At 33.3% G+C, this 24,824-nt stretch overlaps 1 protein-coding gene across 2 annotated transcripts; it reads right to left on the bottom strand.

The window, feature by feature from the left end:
• Positions 1 to 3,702: 3,702 nt before the first annotated feature.
• Positions 3,703 to 23,930, bottom strand: LOC140048844 (uncharacterized). 2 transcript variants are annotated; one of them, XM_072093646.1, is made up of 9 exons: positions 23,734 to 23,930; positions 23,061 to 23,193; positions 21,889 to 21,949; positions 21,437 to 21,504; positions 19,795 to 19,900; positions 19,111 to 19,229; positions 18,522 to 18,661; positions 17,994 to 18,135; positions 3,703 to 3,840 (listed from the first exon to the last, which is right to left on the bottom strand). In XM_072093646.1, the coding sequence occupies exons 4-8, from the start codon at positions 21,500 to 21,502 to the stop codon at positions 18,117 to 18,119; spliced, it is 450 nt and encodes a 149-aa protein (XP_071949747.1). In that variant the 5' UTR covers positions 21,503 to 21,504; positions 21,889 to 21,949; positions 23,061 to 23,193; positions 23,734 to 23,930; the 3' UTR covers positions 3,703 to 3,840; positions 17,994 to 18,116. The 2 variants fall into 2 exon arrangements, with proteins under 2 accessions (XP_071949747.1, XP_071949748.1); XM_072093647.1 differs by having other exon boundaries at positions 17,998 to 18,135.
• Between the last annotated feature and the right edge of the window lie 894 nt (positions 23,931 to 24,824).

Raw genomic sequence — 24,824 nt, 5'->3', positions numbered from 1 at the left:
AATATTGGTGAAGAAAATATATCTTATCTTCTGAACATAATTTAAAAATCAATAATATGTAACTTTATCGTCTTTAATTTACAAGCAACGACATTGTTGCTCTTTAAATTCTGCTGCATGCGTGTAGGCATATTATCAATATTCATTTTATACACTCAAAGTCTGATTCTAACTGCGGAAAAGAGTAATTTCCAGAAGAATCAAACGTCATGGTTTTGATATATTTATCAGGTTCATTAATTATTTCACACGTCAAAGTACAACTTTTCAAGGGAATTTTGATATCGCTAATAACATCCAAGTTTTATCGTCTTTACTATCTTTAGTTTCATTTGTTCTACGGCATATCATATTCAAATCTTTTATGTACACATCCTCTCCGACTTCATTCCGTGTTTTTATCAATATTTTCGGGAGTACATTTGTATACTGAAGAAGCACTCTCATTGAAGGAGGGTGTTTGTATATAATTATTAATCTTGATTTTGAAATATCAATACCAGCTTTCAATGCTACTTTAAACCTTAAATTATAATTGTGTTCTCTTGTATTTTTTAAGTCACTAGTAATGTCAATATGTTTTGAAAGGTCATCCATTCGTTCGTTTGGAAACAGCAGAACTTGACATTAGTGCCATAACATGGTTTGGACTAATCAGTAAGCTATTTGTAGTTTCCCGCGTACTGGAGAATTTAGCAATAGCTAATTCAGCATCACTTTCGTGGGCGTTAAGTAACTTCAGGTTGTGTTGGTGAGTTGATTCGAGGTCTTGTAGTTGTTCTTTTTTATACCGATCAATTGCTGTGCTTTGTTGGCTTCGTCTATAACTGTCACTTTCCACTTCTTGTATGTAGATATCTCCAATGCCTTTTTCTTTTTCAGTTGATTGGTAAATTCACAAAAACTCATTAATTTTTGATCTGCTTCTTCGATAAAGATTTTCGAAAGTGCTGAGAATGATTCAAACGCAGTTTATATTTTGATGATGTTATGATCATAAGATTTAGGATGTTCAATGAGTGTACATCCAACGCATACTGGAATCTCACAGGGGTCACAGTAGAAATGAAACGGCATATTATGTTCAGAACATAACACTGGTTTAGAGGCAAAGCGTTCAACAGGTGTAATCGCTGCATATTCTTTCATTTTGATAATACAATGATTTTTTAATATCTTCATTTTTGCATGAGTAGTTTTGCACGGTGTGCAATATAACTCATCGCAGTCCTGACAGAAGAAACATGCTGCTGTACTACAAAGACTACAAGATAGAGCGGTGTTCTGTTCCAATGTTGTAACATAGTCTAAACGATGCATACATAAAGGACACTCAAGTGCTGCGCCTTCAATTCCTTCAATAAGGTCTTTAGATGCCATGGTAGTCTTATTCTGAAAAGTATACAGAACAAGTCGATTTTAATTGAAATATGTGTTGCTTTCCATCATACCTTACCGTACCATATCAATCTACACATTGTTACTATATTAAATATTTTTAAGGGCATATGGACTACAGTATTATGAGAACATGTTGTTTTTTTAATTGAGAAATGCCACGCCCAATTTGTAATAGACGTCCAGCAAGTACCAAATTTATTTTCCTCCGCCTGTTGCAACAAGCATCAAACCACTTTCTTGTGTTCATAAATAAGCAAAAACTTTGCTATAAAATAATAACCGTACATATAATAATGATCCATTTTTGTGCCTAAATTTCATATTTATTTTAACACCGATCTGTTGGTGATCATTATGTCGTATACACTGGCATATTAATAATGATGGCTATTAAATGAAATATTAAAATGCTCTGAATTCATACAAAAACAACAGTGTAACATTTTATTTCATATGAATGTATTTTCCTCTTGTTTTTACAAATTCAATTTTGCTAAAATTTATTATTGGCCTGAATAGTTATGCTTATTGTGTACATAGTTTTACTTGAACTTCTACTATCATAATGAACGAAATATCAATTTCGACGGAAATAATTCCTACTATGAAATAAAGTGACTGAAATATACTGAAATATTCAATTAAAGATCTGAAATATATATGTACCGTATATATTTCGCCATTCAAAAATGAATGTTTGTGTATTTCGTGGTAAATGCGTTGTCACAGTGATTGTCCTTCGTAGATTACGCCACCTTTATTAAATTAATATTTTACATCTGTAAACTTGCATATTTTTATATCGTAAGGATGAAAAGTTGTTTTTAATGTCTGTATACAAGTTTTCTAATTAACATATTTTATCATCATTACGAACATATAACCACGATTAATATTTTGTTGTCTACATCCTAACTTTATTTTTTAACAATTTTCTACCCATAAACATTTGTGTTTCTTTCCTCTCTCTCCTTTTTAACATTATTTTCTGTTGACTCGTCTATTTACAAACATATTGCCTATCATCTATTAACATTATTTAAATTGTTTTAATAACTAGGTTCGTTGTGCGACAGTAATTTGTATTTAATACGGTCAAAATAAATACAAAATAATTTGAGTTATTTTTTCCGTATACCATGCTATCATTTTAGAAACAGGTTTTTTAATAAACAAATATTTCTTATTTAAAGAAGTGTGAATTCTGATTGTTCTACAATCAAGCCATCTGAATCAAACTTAACAGTTTTGAATAATACATCAGATCCATTAATAATTAGACAGATTAAAGTACAATTTGAACACAAAAAAACTATTATCAATGTTGTAATATCCATTGTGTTCATCAGTGATACATGATGACACGCAGTTGGATATATTATTTGAATTACTTGGGTTTATTTTGAAGCATTTCACTTTTACATCTTTCATATAGACAGCTGCTCCTTTGGAATCCCTTGTTATAAACTTACATAAAAGCAAAAATTTTCCAAATGTTGATTTTGAAATATCTGCAGCTTTCACTAATACTTCTAACCTGGTGTTATTGTACTTTGAAACATTCGGTTTCTGCATATCATCAGTAAATCGTTTGGAAACATTAGAACTGGACCTTAGTGCCATAGCATGGTTTGGGCTATGTATTAAGGTACGTGCAATTCCCTGCATACTGGAGAATTTAGCAATAGCTAATTCAACATCACTTACATGGGCATTAAGTAACTTAAGATTGCGTTGGTAATTTTGATTCGAGATCTTGTAACTGTTCCGTTTTATACTGATCAATCAATTGGTGCGCTTTATCTGCTTCTTCTGTAATTGTCGCTTGGAGTTTCTTGTAAGTAGACATTTCTAATGCCTCTTTCTTTTTCAGTTCATTAGCAATTGATTGAAGGCTTCCTAATCTTTCATCTGCTGTTTTAATTAAGCTTTCTGAACGTGTTGAGAATGATTCAAACGCAGTTTTAATTTCGACTATGTTATGACAATCAGATTTAGAATGTTTAATTTGTGTACATCCAACGCATACTGGAATCTTACACGAGTCGCAGTAGAAATGAAATGGCATTTCATGTTCAGAGCATAACACAGGTTTAGAAGCCAAGCGTTCCAAAGGATCAATGGTTGCGTATTCTCTCATTGTAATGATTCGATGATGTTGTGACATCTTCATTTTTGATTCTGGTAAATATATTATTCTTCAGGTTTTCAAGCCCTCCTTCTGGAATCAGGCAGACTTCACGACATATTGGACAGCTGAGTACTCCATTTCTTTCTTTAACCCATTTTTCAAGACACTCAAGACAGAACGAATGGACACACGTGAGTGTCTTTGGTTTTGTGAAGCGATGCAAACATAAAGAACACTCTAGTGCTGCAGCTTCAATTCCTTTAATCACTTCTTTAGATGCCATGACGAACAAACACCTCTTAAATAACCTTAAAAGCAATAAAGGGTGCAATATTAGTATTTACTCTTGCGGCAGTAATAACAAACTTGCACGTAACATTAACGATTGTTTGTAATGTATGTACGCGAGGGTTTTCACCTGATCCTGGAAATCATGGATTACATAATATTTGATAGCAACAGTATAATTAGAGGCCTATACCATGTTAATTACTGTAAGCCTATACACATTTGATAGCGACATAATTTATTATTTATATAATAGCTTTACATTTTTCAGGATGCCAAGTATATCTATGCCATATTATAATGACTAAATGGTAGTTTATAAAATGTTGATCAATTAAAAATTGTGATTTCATTTGTGTTTTGATTGTTCAAAATGGTTTTCAAGGTCTACCTCTACCACCACAAGACAACACCAGTGAATCTGACATTTGAAATACTGTTGTAATAATTGTAATAACAATAACTAGATTTAATTCGTCACTATGACGAATTATAGGTTATATGCATTGATTTAAATAAAGATAATTGATTTTTTAAAGATATATTGATTGATTGTTTTTCTCAGAATCTTTAATTATTTATAATATATGATAGGACCTTGCTAACGCGAATACAATAGCCGGTATCACAATCCGATCAAAGATCCCTCTGCGTATAATGTCATAAACCACATTTGTTGTTACATATATTAATAAAGACATACCCGCTGAAAAAAAGTTCGACGTCGAACTTGCAGTTAGTTACCGACAGTAATTCGATAGTATTTAGACAATGCGTCGATACTAAATCGACAGTATTTTAAGGATCTTTAAACAATAGAAGGAAGCAAAAACTAATTGGATTTACTATAAATAAACAGTTGGCACGCGCTATCCTAATTAAGGCGGTTTATTCAAAAGCAGTGTTTTCTTTGAAGAATGACAATACGCCGTCACATCGGTGACTTCCCTTACCCGCCTGATAAGATGATCCGCCCACACCATGTGCCGCATGTTGACCGACTGTTAGCGTCCGATGTTTACAATTACAATCTTTGTGCGAGAAAATAAAACTTGGACCGTTCGACGAGCCTGTACAGAGCTGACGTCTTTTTTGTATATATACAATACACGTATAGGCCTAGCTTGCCGAGTACCTAGCCTACACTAGTATTAATAATATATTTATATAATGTATATTAATAAAAAATATAAAAAAATATATCAAATACTGTACATCACAGGACACGGTACAGAATTCCATTACGTTCTGTATAACTCCCAACCCAACACGTTTTATTAGCAAGGGCATGCCACGTTTGCATTAGCCTGTCCAGGGAGTTACAACTCCCTGGCCTGTCTATTTGCATGTTTCCTCGATTTTCAACTTAACCACCGGCAATTACAGTATTGTGAAAAAATATATATACCCGATAACGTATACATAGTCTTACGGTTCTTTTGAAAATGTATTCATAAACACGCCCCATATCATTATCATAACAACCCATCCTCTTTATAGTTTCGTAAAATAGTATAGTCCATTTTATAGACCTAACATGTTCCTAGCGCAGCACATGGTTTAACAGCAACGCATAGACTTCTCCCTTTTTAGCGGCGGCGTGTTAAAGACATTTTTGGCATTCCAGGAAATAGCCTATCCACTACTGCAACGTCATACTTCGTCACTAAATTTCTGTGTTTTTTTTATATTTTGAGTTCGTTTGGCTCAATCTCACTCAGACCAGGGAGTTGTAAAATAAGACAATATTTTTATTGTTAACAACAAACAGTAACGTAGGCCTATGTATGATTATGAAACTAATTTTAAATACATTTTGGTAATTAAACATTTATTAATTAAGTATATTTCTTCTATCCAGAGAATTCGACTAGAGCGCAAAACACATGTGATCGCCGCTGAGCTAGCGCGAAACTATAGCCTACTGCTGACACTGTTGATGAAAAAATGTTAATGTTTTGCCAATTTTGTCAGCAGAAACGGACAGGTACTATACAGGCATGAACACACATGTTAATTTTTTAGGGTGCGTGTGTGTACGTCAAATGGAATGTCCACAATAATCGTTCGTTCGGCGGCGAAACTCGCATGATGAACACACGTGGTAATTTCTTACCAGAGGGGCGCGTGTACATCAAGTGGAATTTTCACAGCACTCGTTGGTTCGGGCAACAAACTCGCATGGTGAACACACGTGGTAATTTCTTAAGCGTGGTTCCCACTGGAACGCAACGCAGCGACGTATTTGCGTAATCACAAGTGGGAACAAAATACAACAGTGCTGGAAACATCGCAGGTTTGATTTCATGCAGACGGGGCAAACACAATTATTAGAAGGGCATTTGCTTACGTTGCGCAAATTGCGTTACATTGCTTCGCCAGTGGGAACCAACCTATACCAGAGGGGTACGTTTACATCAAATGGAATTTCACAAGTCGTTTGGCGTTCGGATAACAAACTTGTTACTTGCATGATGAATATACATGTGGTAAATTCTTAACAGAGGGGTACATGTACATCAAATGGAATTTCACAACAGTCGTTCGGCGTTCGGGCAACAAACTCGCATGATGAATATACACGTGGTAATTTCTTACCATATGAGTGCGTGTACATCAAATGGAATTTCTACAACAATCGTTCGGCTCGCTCGGATTTGTTTTTCTAACGATTGGTGCGGCTCACGAACAGTAACACACATGGTAGTTTCTTACTTATGGAATTGTTTTTCTACAAAGATTCGCATTAAATACACGTACACTATTCTATACCATGATGATAGGTTTATTTTAAATAAAAAAAACAATAGCCTACATTTATAAGTATAAAGCGTGAGAAAATTGTGATTTTTTATTGTAAATATTTAGATCAGACCAAAAAAAAATTTACAATGAAAATATGATAAAATATGTAAAACTATCATTACTGTACTTTACTATACTAAAAATAACATTGTATACAGTATGTATGTACGTATGCATTTGTTTGTTTATTCATTTCAATGAGCATTAGCGAATTTACACAAATGTCACAGATCGTTAAGCTCATACCATTTATAAAAATGTTTTACTAAAAAGCTCACTCAATATTAAAATTGATTTTCAGTTATAATATCTCTATGGATGCAGATAATGATTAAAAACGTAATTAAGTCACATTACTACTAGTACAGGCTATATGTGACATTTATCCTATGTAACCTTGAAAAAATTCTAATAAAAGGTCTTTTGGTATTTTCTTGTAGCTTTAGGTGTGAATAAATACCAAAAAATTTTTGCAGCCTTCTAGTTGCTGCGTTAGTGAGATATTGAGGGTCAAAGGTCAGTGACCTTTTTGTGGCATTTGATGGCTCATAACTCCTCAACTCCTGGGTTTAAAAAGACAAATGTGGTGTCTAGATCTATGTTTTAGTGGTCAAACAAGAAAATAAAGTTTTTGCAAATTTCGGGTTACTTGTGCCATTGGTCAGATAGTCGGGTCAAAGGTCATTGACCTTTATTCATTAATAACTACTGCTAGTCTAGGACCTGGGTAAGATTTGTATGCATTCAATTTAGGAGAGAATATCTCAACTGTTATAGGATAATTAGACCCCAAGGAACAACATGGGATATGTGCCAAATTCGCTATCTGGGGCGAACATGCCCAAAATCGGGTCAAAGGTTAAAAATGTGTGGTTCTTATATCTCGACAACCACTTGTCATACAGATTTGCTTTTGGTGTCAAATTGCTCAGAATATACATATTTATATTCAGTCTAACACAACTTTTAACCCCAAAAAATGACCGGAAATGCTTTTACTGACCTTTGACCAAACTTACTTACTTAATGTCATCCCACTATTAAGTGGGTGCCATAATAATTTGTCTCCACACATCTCTATCAAGCATGCTCTTTCTCAGTTCACTCAGGTCTAGTTTGGTATCTTTCAACAGAATGTCAAGCCAAGTCAGTTGAGGTCTTCCCACTTTCCTTTTCTCTTCTGGTTCCCAAAGGAGAACTCTTGAGGCAGGCTCAGAGCTTCTCATAACATGACCGGCCAGGCCCATGCGACGTCTTTGAATGATGTTCTATTGCTGATCCATCCAGTGCGAGAGTTATAGAAGGTGATGAGGGGTTTAAATGTATGAATTGGGTCTTCTTGATGTTTAAGTATAAACCTATACCTTGTGTGGCTTGTTGAATTCTGTGCAGTAGATTTTCGGCAGCATGTATGGAATCTTCAAGAATGGCGATGTCATCGGCAAAGTCCAGGTCTGGTAGTACTTCAGCTGGATGTCTTCTACTACGCCTACGGTGGAGGTTGAGACCGTCTGATGATGTAGTTGCTGATCGCATTGCGTAGTCAAGGCAGACAATAAACAAGAATGGAGCAAGAGGGTCTCCTTGAAGTACGCCAGAGTCGATGTTGAAGCAATCAGTCTCACCATCTGGAGTCAGGACAACTGCTGATGTATTGATATACATTACTCTGATGGCTTCTACAATTTTATGAGGGATGCCGTATGCTAAGAGGATCTTCATCATGATGTTGCGATTGATGGAATCAAAGGCTTTGCGAAAGTCAATAAAGATAATGACTGCCTCCTTGTGATGGTTCTTACCTCTTCAACAATTCTCCTCAGTGCAAGAATGTGCGAAGTTGTTGATCGTGCCTGACGAAAGCCATTCTGGTTGGGGAGTAGATCTTCATTAATCACAGGACGTATCCTATTTAAAATCAGACGATTGTAGATCTTTGCAGCCAATTGTGATAATGAAATACCCCTGTAGTTATCTGGTTTTGAAAGATCACATTTTTTTCGGAATAGGAACGATCCCAGAAATTCCCCATTCTGATGGCCTGTTTCCGTCAAGAGTTTGATTGCAGAAAGAAGTGAGAGCTTTCTGGGTGCCAGGTAATTTCCATATTTCGATGGGAAGACCGTCAAGACCAGGTGCTTTGCCAAATTTCATCTGTTTGCAGGCAATTGACACCTCAGCCTCGGAGAACTTCTCGGAGCTTATCTGGTGGTTGAAGTTGAAGATTTTGCAGATATCCATGTCATCTACCACTGAAGTCTTCACCGATAGTAGTTTGTGGAAGTGAGTTTTCCATGCTAGAAGACGATCCTCTCCCATGATGCATGAACTTTGAGATCTCTTCCCTGAGAGTTGTTTGACAAGTTGCCATGCAGATCTTAAGCTATTGGCCGATGCTGGTTGATCGAAAAAATGACACAAAAAAACACATTTTCGGGTTAAATTATTCTTTAAAATGTCAATGGACACACTGTATGGTATAAAATGGAAGCATATACAATATGCTACCCATTGCTACCCAACTTGTATTGAAAATTTTTAATTAGGAATATAACTTTATGGAAAATGTGCATAATTGACTTCAGTATTTAGAATTATTATTAATTTATCTTTATCAACTGGTACGACCTTTCCTGATGATTTGAAGTTGGGTCTAGTTACATTTATTTTAAAGAAGCCTTCACTGGATCATACTTGCATGGCAAATTTTCATTCTATTTCTAATGTCACTTTCTTATCTAATTGATCCTTGAGAAATGCGTTGCTTTAGATCTCATACATTTTCTTGACGACAATAATCTGTTCGACCCTCTTCAACCAGCACCACAGTACAGATTCAGCCATTCTCAAGGTGCATAATGATATTATTTTAGCTCTGGATAAAGGTAATTGTCTTTTTTCTGTGTACCTCGACCTGTCGGCAGCTTCTGATACCATGGACTATTCCATTCTTATTGCAAGACTCTCGTCTATTGGTATCCGTGGATCTGCTCTAAATTGGTTCAAGTCATATTTGTCTTCTATAGGAAGCAGCAGGTCCAGATTGGTAATGTCAAATCCACCTATCGACCTGAAATGCGGTGTTCCTCAAGGATCAATACTGGGTCCAGTATTGTTTTTAGTTTACATCTCGCCCATGAGTGATATCATTAAGAGACATTGTGTCCAATATCATGTGTACGCAGATGATACACAACTGTACATCAGCTTTAATCCAGCAGAGTTTAATGAGGCGAAGTCGGTTATCGAAGCTTGTGTTGTTGATGTTCTGTTCACGGTTAGACTACTGCAATGCCATTTTGTTTGGTCTACCAAATAAAGAACTTAATAAACTACAACTAAGTGTTTCCTTTTTTATACCAAATATTTCATTACAACGCTAGAATTATTTCACCCAAAATAAACTTACATTAATTTATACTAATTTTTGTCTAAATTTAATAAAATATGCATATTTTCCAAAAATAACATCACATAATTAAATACAAGTTGGGTAGCAAAGTGTGTCCATTGACATTTTAAATAATAATTTAACCCGAAAATGTGTTTTTTGGTCAAAGGTCAGTAAAAGCATTTCCGGTCATTTTTTGGGTAAAAGTTGTGTTAGACCGAATATAAATATGTATATTCTGAACAATTTGACACCAAAAGCAAATCTGTATGACAAGTGGTTGTCGAGATATAAGAACCACACATTTCTAACCCTTGACCCCGATTTTGGGCATGTTCGCCCCAGATAACGAATTTGACACATATCCCATGTTGTTCCTTGGGGTCAAATTATCCTATAACAGTTGAGATATTCTCTCCTAAATTGAATGCATACTAATCTTACTCAGGTCCTACACTAGCAGTAGTTATTAATGAATAAAGGTCAATGACCTTTGACCCGACTATCTGACCAATGGCACAAGTAACCCGAAATTTGCAAAAACTTTATTTTGTTGTTTGACCACTAAAACATAGATGTAGAAACCACATTTGTCTTTTTAAACCCAGGAGTTGAGGAGTTATGAGCCATCAAATGCCACAAAAAGGTCACTGACCTTTGACCCTCAATATCTCACTAACGCAGCAACTAGAAGGCTGCAAAAATTTTTTGGTAATTATTCACACCTAAAGCTACAAGAAAATACCAAAAGACCTTTTATTAGAATTTTTTCAAGGTCAAACCATATATAGCCTCTACTATACCGACAAACAGCGATCGGAAAAACATCCATTTCTTATTCGCCTTCCTACCAGTATACCAGCAACATTTGTGAATACAATTAATTGATTGGATCATTATAAACATTGTGCAAATGTCACGCATCGTCAAGCTCATTCATTCATAAAACGAATGCAGTGTTTTATTTTACTCACTAAAAGCTAATTGAATATTAAAGTTGGTTTTCAATTTCCACTGCAGTAATGACTATTAATTATTGATTTTTAAATCGGGTTTTTTTTTTTCGAAAAAGTATTTTTTAAATATTGGAATAAATTATATATTTATGAACAAATTCTTCTAAATTTTATATTATATATAATAAATATTAAGTGAGACCTATCGGTTAAATTGATTGTATTGGTTTTATTATTATACTATTAATTATTGATTTTTAAACCGGTTTTTATTAAGTATGACTCAAATTTATTTTGACCCCCAAAAACCTGCTTGCGCTATACATTAAGTCACACAGTGTTACGTCACATTACTAACGACAAACAGCGATCGGAAATCCATTCAAATTTCTTATTCGCCTTTCTACCAGAATGTATACCAGCAACATTTGTAAATACAATTAATTGATTGAATCATTATAAACATCGTGCAAATGTCACGCATCGTCAAGCTTCATAAAACAAATGCAGTGTTTTATTTCACTCACTAAAATCTAATTGAATATTAAAGATGTATTGTCCCTTTGACTAATTCCAAAAAAATAAAAAATAAAAGATTTCGAAAAACGGTGGGTCATTTGAAGTATCATAATAGTTATTAACTATCACCAAAAATTTTTCGAAAAAAAACAATTTTAACTGAAATACAGACGTTTTTTTGTTAAAAAAATAACTTTGACTTCCAGTCAAAGTTTTCAATCAAAACATATCCCATAATGAAACGCGCTTGTTTGGCTACTCTGTATGCATAATCATAAAACTTCCTCATGATATGTGTGAAAATACCTTCTTAACCGTGACGAGTTGTAAACAATCCTAATTTAGCATATGCATAATGCGTACTCATGGTTTGAAATCTTTGTTTACTTTCGCTCGTGACGATTTTCCAGATGAAATGTAATCAAACTAATTTACCTGTTAATTACGTAAACTTGTTGTTTTTTGCTCAAATTTTCGACTTAAAGTGAATAACTTTAATATTACTTTGATATGGCCACTTTAAATTTAGAATATTTTGACCTTCATTTTTTTGTGTTTCAAGGGACAATACATCTTTAAAGTTGGTTTTTAATTTTCACTGCAGTAATGACTATTAATTATTGATTATCATACCGGGGGGTTTTTTTTCGAAAAAGTATTTTTTAAATATTGGAATACAATTATATATATATAAACAAATTCTTCTAAATTTGTTTAATTTTCTGTTTAAAAAATATTAAGTGAGACCTATCGGTTAAATTGATTGTATTGGTTTTATTATTACTATTAGGCCTATAATTATTGATTTTTATGTCGGCTTTTTTTTTTAAAGTATTTAATAAATATTGGAATAAAATTATATAGGCCTATATTTCAACAAAATTATTCTAAATTTGGACAAATAGTTTTAATTTTCTGTTTAAAACAAATATTAAGTATGACTCAAATTTATTTTGACCCCCAAAAACCTGCTTGCACTATACATTAAGTCACACAGTGTTACGTCACATTACTAACGACAAACAGCGATCGGAAATCCATTCAAATTTCTTATTCGCCTTCCTACCAGTATACCAGCAACATTTGTAAATACAATTAATTGATTGAATCATATAAACATCGTGCAAATGTCACGCATCGTCAAGCTTCATAAAACAAATTCAGTGTTTTATTTCACTCACTAAAATCTAATTGAATATTAAAGTTGGTTTTTAATTTTCACTGCAGTAATGACTATTAATTATTTATTATCATACGGGGGGGGGGTTTTTTTTCGAAAAAGTATTTTGTAAATATTGGAATACAATTATATATATATAAACAAATTCTTCTAAATTTGTATAATTTTCTGTTTAAAAAATATTAAGTGAGACCTATCGGTTAAATTGATTGTATTGGTTTTATTATTACTACAGTATTAGGCCTAATTATTGATTTTTATGTCGGTTTTTTTAAGTATTTTATAAATATTGGAATAAAATTATATAGGCCTATATTTCAACAAAACTATTCTAAATTTGGATAAATAGTTTTAATTTTCTATTTAAAACAAATTTTAAGTATGACTCAAATTTATTTTGACCCCCAAAAACCTGCTTGCGATTAAGTCACACAGTGTTACGTCACATTACTAACGACAAACAGCGATCGGAAATCCATTCAAATTTCTTATTTGCCTTTCTACCAGAATGTATACCAGCAACATTTGTAAATACAATTAATTGATTGAATCATATAAACATCGTGCAAATGTCACGCATCGTCAAGCTTCATAAAACAAATGCAGTGTTTTATTTCACTCACTAAAATCTAATTGAATATTAAAGTTGGTTTTTAATTTTCACTGCAGTAATGACTATTAATTTGATTATCATACCGGGGGTTTTTTTTTTCGAAAAAGTATTTTATAAATATTGGAATACAATTATATATAATTTAATAAACAAATTCTTCTAAATTTGTGTAATTTTCTGTTTAAAACAAATATTAAGTATGACTCAAATTTATTTTGACCCCCAAAAACCTACTTGCACTATACATTAAGTCACACAGTGTTACGTCACATTACTAACGACAAACAGCGATCGGAAATCCATTCAAATTTCTTATTTGTCTTTCTATCTACCAGAATGTATACCAGCAACATATTTTGTAACAATTAATTGATTGAATCATTATAAACATCTTGCAAATGTCACGCATCGTCAAGCTCATTCATTATGATTGAATATTAAAGTTGGGTTTCAATTTTTTACTGCAGTAATGACTATTAATTATTGATTTTTATATCGTTTTTTTTTTTAAAGTAGTTGGAATTAAATTATATATATATATGAACAAATTCTTTCTAAATTTTGTAATTTTCTATTAAGTGAGACCTATCGGTTAAATTTTTCACATTGACAACATGGTATTTTTTAAGTGGTCATGTTTTAACATGACAAAAAGTATTTGATAAGTTAGAAATAAAGAAACATTCAAAATGAATTAAAATAACAATTTTGAAACAACGTTCAAGTAATTTCCTTAGAAAGGAAGTTATACAATAGACCCATCTATCAGCAAAATGTGCAAAATACAATTAATCACATAAACATTTTGCTAATGCCACGCATCGTTAAGCTCATGGCTGTTACGATACCCCTTCATGGTGACTTCTTTTCACTACTCCAATTTTTTTTAAATTTTTGTATCATGTCATGTGAATAAATCGATTGGTCAAACTTGCTTGATCAATATAATAAAGCATCATGAGTGTTTTATTTCACTAAAATGTTAGATTTATAAACACGAATGTCAATAATTCAAAATGAAATTTTTTTAAAGCAAAATAAATTCTTTTCAAGCCCGGTAAAGGTTAACGTTTGCATGGGGTTGTGTTTAAAATGTATTTAAAACATGTTTTTAACATGACAAAAAAATGTAAAAAATAAAACAAAATTCAAAATGAATTCAAATGATAATTTGAAAACAACGTTAAAAAGAAAATTGAAAAAAAAAAATGAAACAATTAAGGTTATTATCATATCGTACATGTGACCCTACCATGGAGTAATCACTCCATGGTACAAAATAGTCGATAACATTTCGACATCGAATTGCTATCGTCTGGCTTTACCTAATGATCCATGACGCTCATTCAGGGTACAATATAAAAGTAAAAATGAATCGCTTGCTTTTACCAAACCCATCCCGAAATGTGTGTCCTGTATAAATAAAACAAGTATTAGGATTAATAATAATCTTAAGTTAACTCGTCGTAGAACTGTGATCCTGTTCTACTATGGAGTAATAGAACACAATGTCGATAACATTTCGACATCGAATTGCTATCGTCTGGCTTACGTAACAGAATTCACGACGCTCATTCAGGGTACAATATAAAAGTAAAAATGAGATCAGTTGCTTTTACCAAACCCATCCCGAAATGTGTGTCGTGTATAAATAAAACAATTATTAAGATTAATACTAATCTTTAGTTAACTCGTCGTAGAACTGTGATCCTGTTCTACCATGGAGTAATAACTCCATGGTAGAACACAATGTCGATAACATTTCGACATCGAATTGCTATCGTCTGGCTTACTTTTAACTATCTTCGAAATGCGTGCCGCGTATAAAAAAAATTAAAGGAATAATTAAGAATAATAACCTTCAGTTAACTCGTCGTTAAATCAGAAAAAAAAAGAAACAAAAAATCATTAAGATGAATAATCTTCAGTTAACTGTGACCCTGTACTACCATAAGTATAATAACTCCATGGTAGAACACAATGTCGATAACTTTTCGATATCGAATTGCTATCTGAATCCTTAGCTCAGGTACAATAGGCCTACAAAAGTCAAAATTAATGAGATCGCTTGCTTTTATTATACCCAACTATCCTCGAAATACATCGGAACAAAATGAAACTTAGTTAAACAGTTAACTTAAAATTGCGACCGTGTTCTTCAATAAAGTCATCACTGACTCCATTGTAGAACACATTATCGATAACTTTTCGACATCGAACTGCTATCGGCTAATCTAGCTAACGAAATCGTACTACACGACGCTTCTGGTCAGGGTAGATACACGTCAATGAGAGCATGTTTTATCACCCATCCTAGAAATGGATATGGGGTAAACTATATAAAAAAAATATTACAATAAATTGTAGGTTAACTCATCATTAGTTGCTATTAATAACTTAACAGTTCAACAACAATGTCGATCAATTTCCGACATCGAATTGCTATCGTTTATTAAATGGAATAACCAGGGCAGGGAGGTATAACAATAATATGGAAGGAGCTAATTTTGTATGTGTTTGTTATCGAAATGTGTAGTATGGAATACACAAAATAAAATTTTATTAAGGCTGTTTCAGTGTGCGGTTACATTAAAAATTGTACTCATTTTCGAGGTACTGTAGGCGCGCCTATGTTACAGCCACCACGCGTCGATACGTTCGTATTCGTAGACTACACTACTGACTGCACTCTGGCCACCGCCGCCGTGGCGACATCGGCCGTGGCGACATCGAACTGTCATCGTTTTGCTAACGAATCTGCTTAACAGTGCTTACCAATACCAGTAAAATACTGCTTTTTTTCATTATTTAATTAACTATTTTGAACTAAAAACATTTAAATAGCTAAAATCTAGTCTTATTCTTAGGCCATGGCCAGGTTTATAATACACACAGACCTAGGCCTAGCCTTGATTAAGTTTTCTTCCAAGCCTAACCTCGTGGGCCTGAGGAGGCTTAAAAGATAGCCTGATAATATTTGCGTAGCCTATAATTTTCGTTGTTAAACAAATATAGGGGGCACAATTGATGGAAAATAACTATGTTTAAGTCTTGTAAATGAAAATCTGTCAATCAAAACATAACACACCCAACAATTCGAAGGGAGATAAACAACTTATCAGCTCTTATCGGGTGTGAAGTGTGCCTGTATCGGAGCTTCCTGGCAACATATATTTGGTGATTTCCCTAATCTACAAAGAGACGTCGACGCGGTAGCGCGTTTGTGTCGAAACTGTCGAACTTTTTTCCAGCGGGTAAGTTACTTTTTATCTAGATTTCATTATAAATCATGTGTATAATCTATACAATAAGAAATAAATTTGAACAAACAATACAGATAATAAAAAAAAAATCTTATTTCGTTTCCCAAGGTGAGACTCGATCTTGGTACCTTGAATGCCATAGACACGAGCACAGACCATCGAGCCATACACAACTGACTAAAGTTATGGAAAGATTCCTCCGTGTATTTACTATGCAGTAACCACTTTGGTGCAGATAGATTATTACATACCGCAATGAATTATAATGTTTTACTATGATGACATCTTTAAAAATTTTTTAAAAATGATGCACTGTCAAACTATATACTTTTAACTTTAATATATGAACTTCTTAAGGAAGAAAGTTAATGTTAAGTTTGTTATTTCGGCCTAAGAAAATGTTATAATTTCATTGATTGTCATAATTAATTTTTTTTAATTTAATATGCCATTAATGATGACTTAATCAACTTTTTTTCTCCTAATTTCATAATAAATCATACATATGATACATACACTTCAAGAAAATGAAATAAAAAATATGTGTTCCCGAGCATTCTAACGATATATATTAATTTTAAAATTTAGCATATTTTCACCATTTTGTTAACTTACACGTGCGTAGACTGTCACTTTAGACGTGCTCGTATAACGCTGTTTCGCGTTGAAAAGTGAATAAAATATGATGATATTATTAAAGAAAGGTTATACAACAGTAATCGGACAAAAAAAGTGCGCATTAACGTTTGAAAATCTGCGCACTCATGTTAATTTTTTAAACGCTTAAAATTGCCTGAAACGTACTCTAATTTCATCGAAAATAAATTCTGACAATTTTGAACATTTTAAGCGCGCGTACGCATGCGTTATATGCGCTACGCACGTAATTGTATTGCCATATGATGAAATATGACCTGAAATTTATGAGTACCAAATTTTGTTTAAAAATGATTCATGCTTGTGAAGATATGATTACAAACGTGATTTCATTAAATCGCGCGTAGACCACGTAATATTTGATTGCGCACCGTGAAAACATAACCACATCGATTCCTGGCCATAAGGAATATACTCTGAAAAATTTACTTAGCTACATGAAACTGATATCAAGATAATTCACGGACAAAATAGTGCTAAGGAAAGAATAAATAAACAAATAAAGATTTTGACAGAATCAAGAGGTTATATGCATGATAATGCATATAACCTAATAACTACTGATAATAGCACCCCGCCCAGTTTGGAAATTCCATCTCAGCTAACTAACACTTAAGAGGCTCTTGGCTATTTTTTCTGATCACATTTTATCATCACCTTTCAATTTGTATGTGGAAATATTTTTTTTAAATAATAATATATACAATATAGACAAACTACTTTGTCAGAACCATGAGGTGCTGAAAGTGTTTTTGCCTACAATAGCAATACAAATATTGTTTGACTTACATACCAGTTTCTTATCACGGTGAACGTCTTATTCTTTGGGCGTCATCTCATCGCCAGAAAACCCAGGCAACAATATTAATCAATCAATATCGAATTGCTGTATTATAGATATAGCGCCACCAGTTATTGTATCAACTGAAAACTATGAGGAGGAAAGAATATAAAAAAATGTCCAAGACACTTTCTTGGTTCAATAAATGTTAGTATATGAAAAATTGTAATTCCTCGAAATTACCACAATAAAAAATTAAAACCTGTGAATCTAGGCTAAAATGTTCGTTACAGATAATTTAGAACAAGTCATAATAATTAATCCAATTTGTTTCGGTAAGTCATAAGCATGAACTTTGTTGTGGTAGTGATATGCCCAAATATGGTAATAATATGACATCATCGTGTCCATTTCTACGCGCATCACATTTTGTTTCCGTTTGTCGAAAGATTGAAAATAAATTTTTTTTAAATAAAAATACAGTAGTGTAGACAGATCTTAAGACGATCGAGTGACAATAAATAAGGTTTATTCACCAGAAGATCAACTCTGAGTTAAGACAAGGTGGCTTTTCGTCTTCTTTTCCCAGTTCAGCTTTAATTTTCTTAAATGTTGTTTCAATGCTTGTTCTGTGATCCAAAAGCACCTTTGGGTTGCCAAGCTGATTGATAGATTGCTGAAGAAGACAAAATGAAAGAAATTTTAATGATATTTTCAATATAAAATCAGTCGAAAAAATTACAATGAAAAAGGTATTTTAAATTTAATTCAAAATAAAATAAGTTTGTAAACATATTGTTAGTGACAGCATTAGTGTAAGTGACATTACAAAAACCAACCTTGTAGTTTTCAATTATACAGACTTTCATGAACATGATTGAAGTAAAATAAAAAAAACAAATAATTTTAGCTTTAAAAAATGCCATTTGATATTTTATTTTCACTCCTTTAAATCTAGTAGAAAATTTAGCTATTAAAAAATGTCAGTTAATTGTAATATTGTTATCAATTTAATTAATATTAAAGCTAAACATTAGTGTTACTTTGTGAAAACACAAAATCCATTTCACAAGTGAGTACTGTTTTATCATACGTGTCAATGACTGTTTGATGAGGATTACTTACATATAGCAGAGCAATTTGATGCGCTATGTACTTGTGGTTGGTCATTGTTGTAACATCATGCTGCAGTTGGTGACATAATGATATCAGTCGGTTCAATGCTGTAGCTTGGCTAAAATGACCTGCAACACAAATCATTTGGGAATAACTAAATTGCATCCATCTCGGTATTTGAGAGTTTGTGAGTCATGTATAATCTCTCACACTAAAATTGTTACCGTAATATTAATACGTATGCTACAATATAATTTTTCCATTATTTAAAAAAAAAACAATGAAAAGCTGATTCTGAGCAAATATATTAAAATTACATTCATATCACCGGGGAAGAGTGAAATTAAATTAATTGATATCACTTAATTACACATTTTTTCTATGTTTATAAATTTTGCAATTTGATGTACTTTTCTTTGTTCTGTTGTTGTCTTAATTATGAAAAGGCAAATTGATATTCCATTTCAAGTGGACTAATAAGATTTCTTGAATCTTGAATTGCCAAGGATAACCATAAGTAAATTAATTCACTATCCCTAAAGTGACAATACACAAGATGCTCTACATAAAATAAAGTCTGCAAATCTAGAAAACTATCACTCGAATTAAGTAAAAATATTTTAGCAATATAAACTCACAATCTTAGAAAGTATTCAACTACAAAGCTAAAATACTACTAACAATTATACTAACCGTCCATAGGCACCCTTTTAATGGGAGTATGCTTAGCAGTTGGATTCTTGACGTATAACACTGCCTTCGGGAATAGAATTGCACAACTGTTACTTTCAAGGTATTCCTGAAATGAAAAAAGAAGAATTTTCATAACAACTCAGTCAGGGTTGATCAACTCTGTCAGGGTAGATTAACTCAGTCAGGGTGGATCAACTCTGTCAGGTTGGATTAACTCTGTCAAGGTAGATTAACTCTGTCAGGGTAGATTAACTCTGTGAGGGTAGATTAAATTAGTCAGGGTGGATCAACTCTGTCACGGTAGATTAACTCTGTCAGGGTAGATTAACTCTTTAAGTGTAGTTTAACTCTGCCAGGGTAGATTAACTCTGTCAGGGTAGATTAACTCTGTCAGGGTAGATTAACTCAGTCAGGGTGGATAAACTCCATCGTCAGGGTTGATAATCTTAGTCAAGGTAGATTAAACTCAGGTCAGGGCAGATCAACACAGGGTGGACCAACTCAGCTACCTGGTGGATCAACTCAGCCACCTGGTGGATCAATTTAGTCAAGGTGGATCAACTCAGTTGTCAAGGTGGATCAACTCAGTTATCAGTGCGGATTACTCAGTCTTAGTTAATTCAGTTAAACTTCAGTCAGTGGGTTTCTTTTTCACTTTCAACTTCTGTATTATACAGATATTGACTGCTTAGAGGTTAAATATAAGATTTGACATCCCCGAGGGAATGATATTAAGTTCGAGGGAATATATATTTCCCGAAGCGCCAGCTGAGAGAAATATATATTCCTCGAGAACTTAATATCATTCCCGAGGGGATGTCAAATCTTATATTTAACCGATATAAAAGGCAATATCTGTTATATTATATAGCCAAGAACAAGTCTGCTGGGTTGGGTGAAGCTAGGCTAGCTAGGCCTCCTTATAGTATTTGTATTGTATTTAAAACAAGCCTGCCTAGACACCTTACCTTGCGAAGAATAATATACAGATAATTACTAATTAATGATTCCTTGGCAATAAAATATTCACTTAGGCCTAGGTCGTTTAAATTAACAAAAGAATTTCCATCAATAAGCCTATTAATAATAATATTATAATCAGGTAGGCCGAATAAACAATTCGTCTTCTTCTCGATCTTCGAGGAGCCGAATCACCGGATGTTCAGCGCGTACTAGTTACTAGGTTACTACCGTGAGTATTGACCAATCATAAACGGTGTTTCATCACATTTAGGGTGGACTTATAACAAATGAGGGCGCTATGTATGCATAGCTTAAATAGTTTAGAAGATTAATTTCTTCAAGCAAATTCCGTGGCCCAGCGGATGAAACGTTGTCTTGCGATGGAGTGACAATTCCACCCGAGTTCAAGATCGAGTAGATGACTTTTGTTTATTTATCGGCAAACTCGAGTGTTGCACACGAAAATTACAGTGTCAATATCATCGTACTCGAGAATTTATATGATTAATGACAGAGGACACGATTATTACGCGAAAATTACAGTCAATATCATCGTTCTCGAGGATATATACGATTTACGATCCTCGCAGCGGTAGTCATGTGATGCAGTTTCAACCAATCACGTTCGCGTATTTACATAGGCTATGTAATATAATTAAATATCTACTGTAAAACTTACTAATAATGTTGGAACTGGTGACATAGTCTTCTGTAATAAGTTGGTCATTCTTTCAATGAGCACCATACCTTCAAAGTATAACAATCATAATTTCTCAAATTTCAATAAAGCACCTTAAAACAAATCCTCAATTTCATTTTCTCTAGTCTCTGGAGATACTAATTTTGCATGTAGAGTTTGGTTTGATTTGGTCAAATATAGTCATTTTCTATACACAGATTATTACAGATATGCGTAATTAAACCTTTTTGGGTAGTCTGTGTTCCAGACGGAGTTTAGACATATTAGTAAAAAGAGAAATATTTTGGCATATATGGCGTTTCATACGTATACCACTTGAGCTTGTAAACTTGTATTTTCAGACAAAAAACGAAATTAATGTATTAATTTATAGTCATATGTCGTCGCAAATCAAAAGCTCCCAGTTGTTCAGTTAGATTGAATGCACTCACCATGATTTTGGAATGTATTGCTGTAATGGCGTTTTCTTTTTCCTCCGGTTTGTTGGCTTACCTACAGATACAGATATCATTTATTATTAAAAAGGATTAAAATGTGAAAAGCATGTACCTCAACATGTGTAAAGCTGTCTACACCCCTTCTAGACCCCTTCCCTGCAATTTTGGACGTTTTTTGGAAAATAGTACATATATATATCACTTTAAAAACATTAAACCATGTCATTCCTTGTCTTAAACGTACGTTTTATGGTAAATTATGATAAAAAGTGAGAAACAATGCACTACCTACTGTAAGTAGCTCGCGGCGATCGACCTCTCGTGGACGGTCTTAGGCCTAGCCTAGGTAGGCTTAGTTTTGTAGGCCTAGCTGCTAAACATCGATAACGTACGAACATCGTACGTTAGCTATATACCTAGCCTGACGTTGTATAGTTGCTGCATTAATTGTCTTTCTATTTTTGCAAGACTCCGTTGATACAAATTGGGGAAAACCCGGTATTTTCGCTGAAAAGTTAGGATTCTTCCATTTGTTTTGGCTTCACGATCGATCGAAAAGGGGGCGAATTACAGGTGAAAAACAAAAATATCAATCCGCGCGCAATGCATTTTGGGATTTATAGCGGGCCGCTATAATTATTAGAATCGATTTATTTTTCACATTTTTAACCGTTTAAAGACGAAAAAAGTTATCGCAATAGGACCATATAGTATTATTTTTACATTAAATATAGTTTGTGATCTTAAATTAGATCTAAAAAACGTAGGGATTGGGGCTTTAAATATGGTAGTGATATACCAAAATATGGTAGTGATATGATGTCATTATGTTCATATATGGGCACGCACATCACATTTTATTTTGTCACATAAAGTTTGATTAGTGTAGACATAGCTTAAAATACTAAAGAAGGCTGCCCATTATGGTACAATTGATTGAGCATTGTTGTTGGAAAATCAAAATAGTTATTAAATTAGTTGTTTTATAATTTGTACCTTTTCAATACTCTAATTCAACGTGTGTACTTTATGGGAATGTAATACTAAAAATAGTCAATTTAACAATAACTTGTATGCGTAAACTTTTCCACCAAAGGTTCTCAACGTATCTGAATAAAGTAAAAATGCTTTAATCAATTGCAAATTTAAAATGAGAAGTACTGTACCTATGAAGAGGGTTCGTTTTCTTTCCTACAAATTGAATTGACTCTAGCTGTGATAAAAGGGCAGACATGTCTACAAGAACATCAGATGAGGTCATTGCACAGCACCACAAAGGTTCATGAGAACGTATGTCAACTAAAGCAAGAAAGAAATTACAGTACTTTTATTCATTGTTACTGGACAGGAGTATTTTAAACTCTAAATTAAAGTACAATATTGTTTTGTTTTGGAATCAGATGGCAAAAGAAAATGTTAGTGTATGTAGGCTCTAGGCCTAGTCTACCTAGGCTAGAGGAGGCCTAACCTAACATTACAATATCAGCAACAAGCAGAAATTGAAAAACGAAAATTGTGTTTGCTAGCATGACTGACTAGGTTCCTAGAGGATAGGCTAGGTCTGACAAGTATTCTATTATAGGCCTAGGCTCCAATAATACTCCTAGGCTATTAGGCTAGGGCTGCTGAATAGGCTAGGCCCAGGCTAGGCTTATTTTAATAGGCCTCCCCGAGCCTAGGTTAAGCCAGGGTTAGCTACTCAGACTAGGCCCTAGACTAGCCTACTAGCTAGAGCCTAGCCTAGCCCTATAGGCTAGGCCTACTATTATTGATAATTTAATTTATATAGGCCTAGCCTATATACAAACACTTTAAAAAGATAGAAACTAATTTATTTACCTTTGAAAGACGGATCATAACTACATGGTTTAACTAAAGATTCGCTGTTCATGTTGATAATTACAACACTTTTTTTCCTCTTTTTCGTTGTCTTCTCTCCCGGCCCTCTGGATTGTTGTTCGTGTGCAGCATGCATCAGCTCTCTACTCGACTAGACTCTGTGCTCCAGCCGCTCTGTGAGCGTGAAAAAAGGTGGAGAAATAGGACATGTATATCATCCACGAGATGAACCGTCTGTATCACCAACATCTCTAAATGGTAAAAAAAATTCTTCTACGCACGTTTTTACAGATGACGTAATATGAGCATAAACTTTTGTCCAACCAATTAAAAGTTCCCACTGTAAGTTTAGTCATGAGAACACAACCCTAGTTTTCTGACATTTTGTTTTAAATACCTCTCTCTGTGGATATGTCAACTGTCGTGCAGTTACACACATAAATAAAGATGGACTTTTATGCTAGGCTTCAGTCATAAAGTCATTCTCCAATATTTGCATGTTTCTTTCAATTCATTTCAACAAACCATAATGTAAAATAATTCCACTTTTATAAACATAAAAATACGTACAGAGAAAAATACAAGAATTCAGCAATATTTCATTAAAAAAAGATGTCTGTCTAATAATATATAAATTATAGTTAAGCTTGAGGATGATAATATAATACCATACTATTGAGAAATAACTTATTTCTCCATACAGTACCTTCACCTTATATTCTGTGTTACATATTTTTTTCATTAAATACGGTATGTACAACACAATTGTATCTAAATATTGGAATCCCAATAAATACAGAAAGAAAAAGACAAACAAAAAGCTTTTTTAATTTAGTGACCATAAGCATGTCAGTAATTATAATTCACTACTAGAAAAAGATTGTATTTCCATATATCTAATAAAAACAATTATTTACAATGCAGTGCCGTATAAAAATAAAATTAACAAAAACGATAGCAATATCTAAACACTGTATGTCTGCAGTCCAACAAGACATAACATTGTAAAAATATATTGTAAAATAATATTATGTTATGTACATAAAAATCCAAGATTTTAAAATACTCTAGTGGATGTGGAGGGGGCGTGG

Source organism: Antedon mediterranea, chromosome 5 (assembly GCF_964355755.1).
Source record: "Antedon mediterranea chromosome 5, ecAntMedi1.1, whole genome shotgun sequence".
NCBI lineage: Eukaryota > Metazoa > Echinodermata > Crinoidea > Comatulida > Antedonidae > Antedon > Antedon mediterranea.
Note: the sequence above shows the minus strand (reverse complement) of the source record. Positions and strands in the feature narration are given on the sequence as shown.

What these genes read in the sequence shown, in the direction of transcription:
- LOC140048844 (XM_072093646.1), bottom strand. Translation starts at nt 21,502, where the DNA reads ATGGTGCTCATTGAAAGAATGACCAACTTATTACAGAAGACTATGTCA. An exon ending in TAAAAGGGTGCCTATGGACG is followed by an intron (nt 19,230 to 19,794) that starts GTTAGTATAATT and finishes TTTGTGTTGCAG; the next exon opens with GTCATTTTAGCCAAGCTACA. An exon ending in ATCAAATTGCTCTGCTATAT is followed by an intron (nt 18,662 to 19,110) that starts GTAAGTAATCCT and finishes TGTCTTCTTCAG; the next exon opens with CAATCTATCAATCAGCTTGG.